A 14,473-nucleotide genomic window follows, 5' to 3' on the forward strand; every position below is an offset into this window, starting at 1 on the left:
TCCAAAAAGATAATGAAAATATTGCGCAGCTGGATTAAGAGAGGTAAAGGGTTGAGTGCATGCTTTGTATGAGAGAGGTTGGGTGTGATCCCCCACCAAGAACAAGCCCCGAGGACAGAGTACCGGCCTGGTATCGCCCAGCCACCGCTGCATGTGACTCCTCTCCCGCTAAACAGCAAACCACCTAGTTATCCCGCTAACCAAACTTACAGCTCCAGACATGCACCTGCTCCGACCAATTCCCTCAATCCCTATTTGCCAACCTGCGTTATTGAAGTTATTAGTGAATAGGGGGCAGGAGCTGATGTAACTAGGCGTTGCATATGGAAGACCCAAGTTCCAGTCCCTGATCCCTGCCCTCCACCTCCACGGGCACCACAAGATGCTCCAAGCCCATGGGGAGATAGTCCAGCAAGTAAGGCTCTTCCCTTGCATGCAGCTGACCTACGTTCTCTCCGCAGCATCCCATGTGGTCTCCTGAACCTGCCAGGAGTGCTTCCTGAGTTCAGAGCTAAGACTAAGCCCTGAGCACTGCCGGGTGTTACCCAAACCTTCCCCTAAGAAAAAAGACCATAACCCAAATGAAAAGATTGAGTAGTTAATGAATCATGTCAGCAGATTTATTTATACAACACCTACAGGATACTCAAGATAGTAGAAAAACAAAGGAAAATGGCTGGGGTTGTAGCCTAGTGGCAGAGAGCAGTGCATCCACCTATGTATGTGTGAGATCCTAGGTTCAAAGAAAGAGAGAAAGAAAGAAAAAGAGGAAGGAAGGAAGGAAGGAAGGAAGGAAGGAAGGAAGGAAGGAAGGAAGGAAGGAAGGAAGGAAGGAAGGAAGAAAGGAAGAAAAAGAAAGAAAGAAAAGAAAGAAAGAAAAAGAAAGAAAGAAGGAAAGAAAGAAAGAAAGAAAGAAAGAAAGAAAGAAAGGAAGAAAGAAAGAAAAGAAAGAAAGAAAGAAAGAAAGAAAGAAAGAAAGAAAGAAAGAAAGAAAGAAAAAAAGAAAGAAAGAAAGAAAGAGAAAGAAAAGGAAATTGGGTTTTCCATTACTATCCTAGAACTAATTAAAGTCTTGGTGGGGAGACACCGTCTTGCATAAAATCACTGCAGTTAGCTGAACCACTGGAGAGGGCAGATTTGGAAGATTCAGGAAGGAACCCAGGGTGTCACATTTATCAGGTATGTTCTCTTTCATTGAGCTGCACCCCATAGCTCATGAGGTAGCTTTGGCCCGTTGTCCTCTGTAAGTCTTCAATGACCTATGCCTCCTTTTTATCATGTTTTGTGCTAGAACAGCATACTGGACTGTGAAAAATGGATCATGATACTTGACACTCTTCTGTAATGGTTTATTTCCAGGGTCTTCTCTCCCACTCCACTATACGAACTGGTTTTATTTAGGGTGATGGTGGAAGGGAGAGGGGTGTTGTGTCATACCCTATGGTGCTCAGGGATCACTTTTGGCTCTGTGCTCAAGGATCACTCCTAGTGTGCTCATAGGAACCTATGTGGTACAAGGGATCAAACAAGGGTGGGCCTTTGTACAAAAGAAACACATTACCCCATTGAACTATTTTTTGGAGGGGTCACACTGGCCATGCACGGGGGTTACTCCTGGCTCTGTGCTCAGGAATTTCTCCAGGTGGTGCTCAAGGGACCTATGGGATGCTGGGAATCGAACCCGGGTCAGTCGCGTGCAAGGCAAATGCCCTACCTGCTGTGCTATTGCTCCAGCCCCCATTGAACTATTTTTTGGCCCAGGTTTTGGTTTTGACTCTGGACAGTACTGATATTTACTGAAAAAATTAGGGATTTTTGTTGTTGTTTGGGGGCCACACCCAGCAATTCTCAGGAGTTACTCCTGACTACACTCAGGAATTACTCCTGGCAGTGCTCAGGGGACTGTATGGGATGCCAGGGATTGAACGCAGGTCAGCTCGTGCCCAGCAATTCACTGTCCTATCACTCGCTCTCTCCACAAAGATATGAGTCTTAAACCATCAGATCTGATACCACTATAAAATAAAGAAATTTAGTGATCCTAAATTCAAACCATCCTTGGAGGAGAGAGAAAAATCAGCTAAGGAGGCATGTCCTGAAGGCTGTTGCTGGTCTGGGTAGAATCGAGGTGAGCTGGGCTACTGGAGTGATAATACAGTAGGTAGCGTGCTTGTCTTGCATGCAGCTGACCAGGATTCAATCCCCGGCATCCCATATGATTCCCTGAGCCTACCAAGAGTGATTCCTGGGTGCTGAGCCAGGGGTAAGCCCTGAGCATAGCTATGTGTGGCCCCAAACGAAAAAGAATCAAGGCCACCTGACTCCTCAATGTTCCCTCAACCATTTAACCATTGTAATGCCCTGTTTCACTTTTCTTTTTTTTGCTTTTTGGGTCACACCTGGCGATGCACAGGGGTTACTCCTGGCTCTGCACTCAGGAATTACCCCTGGCGGTGCTCAGGGGAACCATATGGGATGCTGGGAATCGAACCGGGGTTGGCCGCGTGCAAGGCAAACGCCCTACCCGCTGTGCTATTGCTCCAGGCCCCAGCCCTGTTTTACTTTTCTTATTTTTCTTTTCTTTTTGGGGGGTGGAACACCCAGCAGTGCTCAGGACTCATTTCTGGCAGGCTTAAGGGACCACATAGGATATGGGGGTTCAAGCCCGTATCGGTTGCATGCAGGGCATGATCCCTACCTTCTTTACTTTTGCTTTGGCCTTTGTTTTACTTCTTTTCTTCACAGCATACATTACCTTTCAGACTTTATATTTTACACTTTGACCGCTCCTCCTATAGGACGTCAGCATCATGAAAATGTTCTTGCTTTTAGCGTCTACCCATGACTCCTGTAGGTGCTTCATAAATAATTGCTGATTTTTTTAAATTAAATCATTGTGAGATACAGTTACAGATTTGTTCCTTACAACAGGCATCCCTTCACCAGTGTACATTTCCCACCACCAATGTTCCCAGTTTTTCTCCCCCCAAGTCTGTCTCTATGGCAGACTCTCTCTCTCTCTTTCTCTCTCTCTCTCTCTCTCTCTCTCTCTCTCTCTCTCCATGTATATCCCTTTACCTCGTTTAAACACTCAGTTCTTGTCCAGAGTGCTGATTTCCAACTATCACTGTCACAGAGGTCTCTTCTCTATCCTAACTGCCCTATGGGCCCCCTCCGCCACCTGTGGCAAGCTTCCAACAGTGGATCAGTTCTCCTGGCCCTCTTTTCTTCTGTCCTTGGGTCTTAGTCTCATACTATGTTTGCTTATACCCTGCAAATGAGGGCAATCATTCAATGTCTATCCCTATCCCTCTGACTCTTCACTTGGCATTATACTGTCCATCTGTGTCCATCTGTGTATAAGAGAATTGCTGATTTCAAGGAATTATTGAATGGATAAAAGTTCTTTCCAGGGAACACCAAGTAAAATGTGGTTGGAGATCCTGCGCGGGAAGGGAAACGCGTGCCGAAAGTAGACTAGAATCTGAACACAATGGCCACTCAATACCCCTATTGCAAACCACAACACCCAATTAGAGAGAGAAATCAAAAGGGAATACCCTGCCACAGAGGCAGGGTGGGGTGGGGGGGAGATGGGATTGGGGGTGGGAGGGATACTGGGTTTATTGGTGGTGGAAAATAGGCACTGGTGGAGGGATGTGTTTGTGAACATTGTATGAGGGAAAAACAAGCTCGAAAATGTGTGAATCTGTATCTGTACCCTCATGGTGATTCACTAATTAAAAAATAAAAAAATATATATTCTGATGAATAAATTTGGAAAAAAAAGTTCTTTCCATTGTTCCAATCTCTTGGTATGCATTTTATTGGAATCTTACATTTTATTTTACTCCTTTGGAGGGCTACCAAGCAGTGCCTAGGAGGCTTGGGTCTTCCCAGTGATTCTCAACCAACTAGGTCAGCAGTTCAATGGGAGAGGCTAAGGATGTGGTGCTTCTTGGTCCTGTGGTGCTACGGATTACTCAGAGCAACGTAACTGTGCTTGGGGGCTCCAGCGTTTCTCTAGGTGATACATGGGGACCATGTGATGCTGGGGACAAAGCAAGATCAGCCACATAAAAGGCAAAGTACTTAATTTCTGTACTAACTCTTCCAGTCCCAACAACACCTATTTTTTATTTGGGGGGCACACCTGACAGTGCTCAGGATTTATTCCTGGCACTGCACTCAGGGCTTACTCCTGGTGGGGCTCAAGAGACCATACATGGTGTCGAGGTTAGAATTCTGGCAGGCCATGTGTAAGGCAAGCAGCCTACCTGCTGTACTCTCTCCAGCACATGGAAACTACATTTTATTTGTGGTTTTTTTTGGGGGGGTCACACCTAGCAGCACTCAGGGCTTACTCCTGACTCTGCACTCAGGGATCACTCCTGGCAGAGTTTGGGGGACCATATGGGATGCTGGGGATTGAACCCAAATTCACTGCTTGTCCGACTGCCCGTTATATTATCGCTCCAGCTCCTGGAGCCTACATTTTAAACTGACTTGTTATCTGACAGTTGGAATCATTATAACCTAAACTGACAGCCATCATCAAAAGCGATATTGTAATCAATAGACACTTTTCCTAGAAAAGCATTTGGGTAAATAAAAAAGATTGTGTCATCATATAGGAACAGAGAGTTGTGATCTGACTTTTGCTCACAGATTATAACATAAAAGGCAAGAAAACATGTTAGAGGCTATTTGTTCTGGAACCGTCAGATAACTGCATTCCTTTTTTTTTTGCTTTTTGGGTCACACCCAGCGATGCTCAGGGGTTACTCCTGGCTCTGCACTCAGGAATTACTCCTGGCAGTGCTTGGGGGACCATATGGGATGCCGGGGATCGAACCCGGGTCGGCCGCGTGCAAGGCAAACACCCTACCCGCTGTGCTATCGCTCCGGCCCCCAACTGCATTCCTTTTGATCAAAACATTCTTCAGCCTATCTCAGCCCATTTTCTTCTCACAGACAACAGTTTTTTTGAATTCAGGAATTGAAACCCTCTAAGCAGATGTAGATTCTTTGATGAATGGAATATACGTATGAGCTATAGAGAAGCATGATGGTAAAGCAGCCATTGTAATTTCAAGACAATCCAGAAACATCCTTTTTTTTTACATTTTTTAATTGAATCATTGTGAGATACAGTTACAAAGCTTTCATGATTGAGTTCCAGTCACACAATATTCCAACACTCATCCCTCCACCAGTGTATATTTTCCACCACCAACATCCCCCTTATCCCTCCTGCCACCCCACCCCAGAGTACATCTATGGCAGGCACTCTCTCTCTCTCTCTCTCTCTCTCTCTCTCTCTCTCTCTCTCTCTCTCTCTCCTCCCTCTCTCTCCTTTTGGACATTACGGTTTGCTATACAGATACTGAGAGGCTATCATATTTGGTATTTTGTCCATTTTCAGCACACTCCTCCCATCCAGAGCAATCCCTTCTAATCATCATTGTCATAATGGTCCCTTCTCTATCCCAACTGCCCTTTCCCCCAGTCCTTGAGGCAAGCTTTTAACCGTGAACCATTCGTACTGACTCTTTATTCATTCAGCCTCCTCCCTCTGTGATCTTTCTCCAACTCAGGTTCCTGCCACTGTGTATGAATACACACACACACACACACACACACACACACACACACACTTCCTTCCATTCCTTTTTCTATGGAGCATAAAAGGAGGGAAATCTGGAGCCTAGTAAATATCACTCCCAAAAATATATCCCCCATATTAGTTTACCAACAGTTCTTGATGACAATATTTTGCACAACAGTCTCTTAGTAGGACCTCAGTAGACAGCTAAAAGGTCCTCCTACCTAGGTTATTTGAGGCCAGATTATCAGGGATAGGGATGATATGTTGACCAAATGAGAAGCCTTAAATCCTGGAAGTGCAGTAAAGCAGCTAGGGTGCTGGCCTTGCAGTAAACCCAGGTTAAATCCTGGACATCCAATATGGTCTTCCCTGAGCCTGCCAGGAGTGATCCATGAGCACAGAACAAGGAGCACCGCTAGGTGTGGTACAGAAAAACAACAACAAAAAGAAGCTCTAAGTCCACAACGACTGGAAATAGAAAAGTTGATAGATAATGAGGGAGAAGGCTAAGCCTCTGCTTACAAAGGAATACCATCTTCTTATTAGTAAATATGAAGGGAGTCATGGAGTTGGACCATCATGATTTTTGAGTTAGTTCTGACAAGCACCATCAACAGGTGCAAAATCTAATAAGGAAATGAACAGTAATCCTATCTACGTGGACTTGAGCATTTCTCTTCAGAGGGGCTAGAGATGGTACAGCAGGCACTCGCCTTGTACATGGCCATGCCGGGTTCAATCCCCAATACCCCATAAGATCTCACCAGAAGCATAGAGTCAGGAGTGGGCATGACACCAAACCAAAACCAAATAAAGAAAAAATAAGTTTCTCCCCACAGATGGTTTATCATAGCAAAGAACTTTAAAACAGTAAATTATATAAGGTAGAAACTGAACAACAATTTGACTCCCCCCCAAAACAACAATTTTTTCAGTGGAATTTCACAAATATCCTTGTCATAAAACGACAAAAAGAGGGGCTGGAGAGATAGTACCAGCTATGCAATGCTGATGATCCCCTGTGCACGATCCCCAAAACACCTCCAGGCATGGTCCAAGCTGTACTCCCACCCCCTGAAAAAAGAATAACAAAAACAAAAAGAGCTGTTCCAAATTAGATATTAGAAGCACAGGACACCACAGGTGATCCAAGGCCAAGTTCTATATGGCAAGGGGGGAAATTGCTATAAAGCATATCACTCCAGCCTGGAGAGATAGCATAAATTGAAAGACTACATGACTGGCATGTGCAATGCCCTGAGTTTTATCCCTGGCTCCACATGGCCCACAAGCACCACTCGGTGTCTTCCCAGTGACTCCTTCCCACAAGGAGTTCACTGCCAGGCCAAGAACTACTGCATTGGCTGGGCCTGACCACCAGTGTAAGGCCCATCCTGGATCGGCTGAATAGCACCAGTAGTGGCCTCATGATTCCTGAGCACTCTAAGAAGCGCTTCTTATAAGAAAACAAATATAAAAGGGCCAGGGAGAGAGTAGAGTGGGTAAGGTGCTTGCCATACATGTGGCTGACCCTGGTTCGATCTGTGGCACCTCATACAGTCTTCCAAGCACCGCCAGGGGTCACTTCTGAGCAGAGAGCCAGGAATAGCCCCCAAACATACAAAAAATAAAGAAAAGTAATAAGGCACGGCTAGGGTGATAGTACAGTGGTAGGGTACTTGCCTTATACATGATCAACCTGGGTTCGATCCCTGACACCCCATATGGTCCCTGAGCTCACCAGGAATGATCACTGAGAACAGAGCCAGGAGTAAGCCCTGAACACCGCCCCCCAAACAAAACTAAAAGTAAGATGTACAACTAATAAAGAAGTTTAATAATGTCAAATGTACTGGTCATTTCATGGGTTATATGAGAGAACTTCCTTGTTATTAGGAAGTACCGCTGGAATTTGTAGGGATAAAAGGCTATGATTCATGTAAATGATCACCAAATTCTTCAGAAAAAATCATGTCAAGAAACACTTGTGGGGACTTAGTGCAATGCTGAGGATTCCAGCTTTGCAAACATATGGTCATGGGTTCAAATACTTCGTGTCCCACATACACTGAGCACGATCCTGGTAGATCTGTTGTTTGCGGCCTTGGCTACAACATAGTCAGGTGTGCAGGTACTATAAAAAAGGGGTGAGATCCCCCCCTCTCATAAGCACAACTAAACAAGCACCACAGCCATGACATGTGATTTCTGGTAAGCGTGTGGAACTCCAGCGAACTCCACAACCTGAACATATTTTTTGGTTTTTTCTTCTTTGTGTGTGTGTGTGTGTGTGTGGTGGGGGGCACACCCACTGTTCTCAGGGATTACTTCTAACTATGTGCTCAGGGATCACTCCTGGTGGTGTTATGAGACGCCCAGGACTGAACCTGGATAAGATGTGTGCAAGACAGGCTATATTATCCTACCCACTCTACTTTCTCTCTGGTCCCGCAACCCGAACTCATGAGCCTTAACATGATTGAGCCCACCCCGTCAAGCACACGGTCAAGCTTTAAACTAGAGGAGTGCAACACTTGGTGTGCACCACAGCCAGACTGTGTGAGCCCCGCTACCTGATGCGTGACCCTTTCAGGCGAAAGCCACAGTGAAATGCCTGCACCAAAGTCAGGCATGTGTGGAACCCTTAGCCATCATGAAAACATCATCAGCTACATGGAGGGAGGGAGGGATGGGCCGGAGCAACAGTACAGTGTGTAGGGCATTTGCCTTATATACAGTAGACTCAGGTTCAATCAGCAGTTTCAATTAGCAGCACCCCATATGTTGCCCCACGCCCCGGCAGGAGTAAGCCATGAGCACAGACCCAGGACTCAGTCCTGAGCATCACTGGGTGTCCCCCCCCCCAAAAAAAAACAGACCAAAAAAAAATCAAAGGAAGGGGTGGAGGTGGAGAAAATGAAATCAATGGAAACTGAAAGCAATATTGAGTGTTCAGTGGTAGAGCACTTCCCGCATGTAGTTCCTGGGTTCAATCCCCAGCACAGTAAAGAATATAAAATTTTAAAAAATGGTTAAATTTGGGGGGTGGAGAGATAGTATAGTGGGCAAGATATTGCCTTGCATGTGGCTGAACTGGGTTCAATCCCCAGCCATCCATACAGTCCCCCGATCACCTACAGGAGTGATCCCTGAGTGCACAGCCAGGAATAAGCCATGAGCACCTCTGAATGTGATCCCTAAACCAAATAAATAAAATTGCATGTGGGGTAGATTTTAGGCCACATTTGGTAGTGCCCAGGGCTTACTCATGGCTCTGAGCTCAAGGATCACAGGCAGTGTGTGGGGGAGCCTTTTTGGTGCCAGACTGGAACCCCAGATCAGCAGTGTGTGAAGCAAGTGTCTTACCTACTGTGCTCTTCCTGGAAGCAGCAGGCCTTCTTTCTCAAGGAAACCTGTAAGCCAAGTTTATTAAACTCCATTTATCCCCCTCCATATACAAAATACCTTGCACTGACAAACACTTGAGCCGTTGGTCTTTGTTTCTAAGTATCTTTTTTGTGCACTCCGTTTCAGACATGTGGTACCTCCTTGAGAACTGCCACTTACTGGAAAACAGCTCCTAGCAGCTGTAGCCACTTCAGTGCATCCATAGCACCAATATGCACTAGAGATGCAGTGGGAACCTTTGGCTTGTTGGCCTGATCCCATGCCTCCACCAAAATTTTATGACCCTCACACTAAAAATGGTTTGCACATGACAGAAACAAAACTCAGAAGAATGATCAGGCCAGAGAGCCAAACCAGGGGGTAAGGTGGTTGCCTTGCATGCAACTGACCCCAGTATGAATCTTTAGCACCACACAGAGTCCAAGCTCCAAGCCAGGAATAGCACCCCCTGAGCACCACTAGGTGTAGTCCCAATACCCTGCCCACCAAGAAAAGAATGATCATTCAGAGGCTATCTTTGTAAATGAAGAATGGAACCCATGGCTTGAAGGGAGTTAAGGGAAGGGAAGAGAAGGGAAGGGAAGGAACGAAGGAAGGAGGGAGGGAGGGATGGAGGGACGGAGGAAGGAAGGGAGGAAGGAAGGAAGGAAGGAAGGAAGGAAGGAAGGAAGGAAGGAAGGAAGGAAGGAAGGAAGGAAGGAAGGAAGGAAGGAAGGAAGGAAGGAAGGAAGAGAGGGAGGGGGGAAGGAAGGAAGAGAGGGAGCGAGGGAGGAAGGAAGGAGAGAGGGAAGGAAGGAAAAGAAGGAAGGAAGGAAGGAAGGAAGGAAGGAAGGAAGGAAGGAAGGAAGGAAGGAAGGAAGGAAGGAAGGAAGGGAGGGGGGAGGAAGGGAGGGAGGGAGGAAGGAAGGAAGAAGGAAGGAGGGAGGGAGGAAGGAAAGGAGGGAAGGAGGGAGGAAGGAAGAAATGGAGGAAGGGAAGAAGGAAGGAGGAAGGAAGGGGGAGGGAGGAATGAAGGAGGGAAGGAGGGTGGAAGAAGGGAGGAAAGGAGGGAGGGAGGAAGGAAGAGAGGAAGGGAGGAAGGAAGGAAGGAAGGAAAAGGAAGGAAGGAAGGAAAGAAGGAAGGAAAGAAGAAAGGAAAGAAGGGAAAAGAAAATTTCACTCTTCCTCTTTTCCACTGAATGTTGGGGTGGCACTGGGAGAGGCTTTCCCTCCTAGGTGAACCCAGAATACTAAAATACTATCTTCTATCCCTAGAATGTTTCTCAAATCATGCAGAGCAGGTTTAGAGAAGTAGGGTGGCGAAGCTCTTTCACATCACAGGTAACGAGAGAAGACATAGAGCAGCAAGAAGTGCTTTCTTGAGCAGAATTAAGACTCTCCAGAATCTTCTGTCAGACCTTTGCAGAATTTAGACTCACTGGAATCTTCTTCCGTCAGCTCTGGCTTGCCGTTTCCTTCATTACCCTGATCTCAATGGTTCACTGAAATCCATACCGAGGAAGGTAAACAGAGGACTTCCTGCTTATCCCAACCACGTGGTGGACATTTTAGATCTCCCTGGAGAGAAGCGAGGCACAACACAGCTGCCCACCTCAGAAGGGGGCATAGGGACTGACAGTAAGTTCCTGCGTCCTTCCGGCCACTGGCTTGGAAGGCAAACCACAGTGGGTGGCCACGCCTAATGAATGAAGACCAGGTCACACAGCCATGGAGGATTTCCTTTGAGTTTTATTGAAAATTAACACAGACATTAGAAAGGTCTCAAGCTCAACAGTGCTGGTTTCGGGATGCTTCTCCTGGTAAATGAAAGCCCCAAAGGGCAGCGAACTGGTCACACCTTTGAGCAAATTAAAAAAAAAGGAACAAAGAAGAGAGGGAAACACACACACAAATTTCAGGAACACATGCAAAGAGGCTCTCTCGAGAGACAGGGACAGTAAAACAGTTGAAGGGAGCAGCAGGAAGGAGCACATTCAGTTGAGGTCTTGACGCCAGTGCAGCCAACTGGAATCAAGTCCGGTTGATCACCGTCTCGAAGTCCTCCTTCCAGATCCCCGGGAGAAGCAGAAACCTCTCCTCTCTTGAAACCCCTGCTGGCCTTGGGAGAGTGTCTGGAGGTATTTTACTCTAAGCTGATTCCCCAGGCCCCCTTCAGTTTCTGCCTTCTTCCCCCAAGGTTAAACTAGTGGCTGAATCCATTTCCCCCCTTTCTGGAACTCTGCAGATGTGGAAAGGATGAAACAGACCTGAATATCATAGGGATTGCTCCTCCATGTTCAGAAGAGTGGCCAGAAAGCATCAACCCATGATGGTTGAAAATGGAAAAAAAAAACTCAAAGCCAAACCTGTGACCAGCATTTTGGCACCCACAGCTGAGGTATCCTGCCCCAGGCACTTACACTTGGGTGAGTCGTTCCTGCAATGGGTTCTTTGGGGTGACATTGGGCCCATTTCCTCCAACTCTGATAGTTCTGTTCCTGCCTTGGTAGATGAGGACAAGACACTTTCATGGAAAAGACCATGGAAGTAAGAAGAGAGCTTCTTGCCTGGACACAGGGACACGTGAACACGTGTATGGTGTATGTGGGTGTCTACGCGCGCTGTTGGAGGGAGAGGGGGACTGCTGGGTGTGTTTGGAGACAATATGGAACCCTAACTCTTCTAGAATGGCAGTCTTCTCCTCGAGACTTAGTGCAGGTGCTGAAGACAAGATTAAAAAAAGCTGGAGAGGGAGAGAGAAAGAGAAAGAAAACATGAAATTAGCCACAGAGAAAGGCTGTTCAAAGGCAGAGCGAGGCCCATGGGCAGCATGAAGTAGCACAGATTACACTTGGAGAAGAAAGGTTAGAGGTGGGGGTGTCCACCAAATGGACTGTCACCTGAGGGAAGGGGCTGAGCTTGGAAGGAGACCACACACCAATTTCAAGCTTCTTGTTTTAATTAAAAACAAAAACAAAAACATATTAACAGCCATGTGTGGATGTCAAATAACGAAAAAAAGGAGAAATATCTGCATGGAAGCTAGGAAAGTGTGTGTTTGTGTGTGTGTGTGTGTGTGTGTGTGTGTGTGTGTGCGCGTGCGCGCGCAGGGAGTTTTCATAAAAGCCATTCCATGGGAAAATAAAAACAAAGACCACTTCTTTTTTTTTTTGCTTTTTGGGTCACACCCAGCAATTCTCAGGGGTTACTCCTGGCTTTGCACTCAGGAATTACTCCTGGCGGTGCTTGGGGGACCATATGGGATGCCGGGGATCGAACCCGGGTCGGCCAAGTGCAAGGCAAACGCCCTACCCGCTGTGCTATCACTCCGGCCCCAAACACAGACCACTTCTAATGACTGCTTTTGTTTCATCCAAAGTAAACAAACCACTTTGGGGCTTTAACAAATCAAATTAGAAAAAAGAGGACCACAGAGATAGTCCAGTAGGTAAGGCCTTGCATCCAGCTGACCCAGGTTCGATCCCTGGCACTACAGAGGGTCCCCCAAAGAATATCAGGAATGATCACTGAGCATTGTCAGGTGTGGTCCCAAAACAACAATAACAACAAAAAACATAAAAGGAACAATTTGCTTAAGTACAAAACCTTTTCCCTAAAGAGAGAAAAAATATTTCTGTCTCCTGTAAGAAGTTACCCAGGAAAAGTATTTCAATTATTTTAATAGTGTTGGTTGGTTTTCTGCTATGTTGACTCTGACCAAAGTTGTTTCAGTGACAAGAATGATTTATTTTTTATTGTTTTATTTTGTTTGGAGACCACACCTTGTGGTGCTCAGAGCTTACTCCTGGGTGTGTTCTCAGAGATTATTCCTGGCGGGTTTAGGGGACCGTATGGGATGCTGGGGATTAAACCCACATCATGAAAGGTAAACACCTTACCTGCTGTACTAGCGCTCTGGCCCTGAAAAGAATGATTTAGTATTGCTTATTAGGCACTATCTTTCTCTCCACTACTACTTCTATGGAATCTCTTTCAATGGGGAATGCCCTCTGCGAGGCCCTCTTATAGCAGCTATTTGATTGCCCCCTAACACCCCAAGACGTCATCTCCAGTCACATATAAGAAGAGATTAAATCCATTTGTGAAAATGGATCAGGAGTCCTTAATCATTGTGGTTCATCTGGTTTCCACCAGGCATGTCCCTTCATTCTCGGGGCCTCTTGGGAAGCAAGCTCAAGGACCCAAGTATCTCCATCATTCCACCATCCCTCCCTGGGTCTGGAAAGGCCTCTCCTAGGTTAATACACAGAGCTCTTACAGCTCCAGGAGGTTCCTCTGCAAACAAGTGCCAATAAGGAGGCATCCAATTTAGCATGCAAAAACTACCCTGGTGGATAGAGATCAGTTGGTTGTTTGAATTTAGAATCTAGAGGAAGCCGTGGAAACAGCAAAGCCACAACTAAGATACCTTTCCCAAGGAGATGGTGCAGTTCGACTTAGCCTCTTTCGGAGCAGAGTATCTGTGTTTGGCAAAAAATTTACAGAAACTTCTGAAGCCCCCAGTTTCTGGGACCAGAATGATAATACAGTGGAGAAGGCGCTTGCCTTGCACGCAGTCGACCCAGGTTCGATCCCCAACATTCCTGGGACGGCCAGGAGTGATTCCTGGGTGCAGAGCCAGGAGCAACCCCTGAACATTGCCAGGTGTAGCCAAAAAACAAAAATAAAAAATAAAATGTCCAGCTTCTAAGACCTGGATTGTCTGGAGAGACTAACTCGCGCTTGTCAGCATTCTTGCCTTTGGGATTCATCAAACTAACCTATTCCAACTGCACCCTGGCTTCGTTGACAAGACAAAAGTGTGCACCAGAAATTTGCTTTTCAATTTACTTGCTTTTCACTTACTGTTATTATCTGGTCTGGCAAAGAGAACCTTTGTCCTGCATTGTCAACCCTTCAAAAAGTTCTGAAAATTTGACATGGTGTGTTTTGGTAAAAGGTACTGTAAAGAAAAGCAGTCTCAGCCACAAGAGATGGCTTCATGGGCTTAGTGCAGGCTTTGCATGCTGGAGGTCTGGGTTCGATTCCTGGTACTACATGGTCTTTTGAGTACTGCTGGGAGCGACCCCTGGACACAGAGTTGTAAGCGGCACCTGAACTCCGCTGGGTGTGACTAAAAGGCAAAAGAAGCAAACAAACCAAAAAAAAAAAATGAAATGAAAACAGAAAAGAAGCAATTTCTAAAATAAGAAGGGCCAGGGAGATGCTTCAGGGGGCTGGAGTTCATGCTTTGCCTACAGGAGCCCTGGGTTCGATCCTCAGTCCCTCTGGATGTGGCCTCCGAGCACTGAGCTGGGAGTAGCCACTGAGGACCATTCGGTGGGACCCAAAAATCAAAAGAAGAAAGAAAGGTGGTTAGGGTCAGTGCCCAGTGGACCAGTGAGGCATCCTGGGGGAAAGAGGCAGCCTGGAAGTGGAAGTAAATCACAGGGAGGGGAGGCTAGCTGGCTGGCTGCT

The 14,473-nt window shown here is 46.4% G+C and overlaps 1 protein-coding gene across 1 annotated transcript in view; it reads right to left on the reverse strand.

Moving 5' to 3' along the window:
- Positions 1–10,726: 10,726 nt before the first annotated feature.
- SEPTIN6 (septin 6) overlaps positions 10,727–14,473 on the reverse strand; it is a 138,676-nt gene continuing 134,929 nt past the window's right edge. The window contains exon 10 of the mRNA XM_004614456.2: positions 10,727–11,738. Within this exon, the coding sequence (XP_004614513.1) occupies positions 11,729–11,738 (10 nt within the window). The 3' untranslated portion in view covers positions 10,727–11,728. The remainder of the gene's footprint in view (positions 11,739–14,473) is intronic.

The sequence above is a fragment of the Sorex araneus genome, chromosome X (assembly GCF_027595985.1).
Source record: "Sorex araneus isolate mSorAra2 chromosome X, mSorAra2.pri, whole genome shotgun sequence".
NCBI classification, from domain to species: domain Eukaryota; kingdom Metazoa; phylum Chordata; class Mammalia; order Eulipotyphla; family Soricidae; genus Sorex; species Sorex araneus.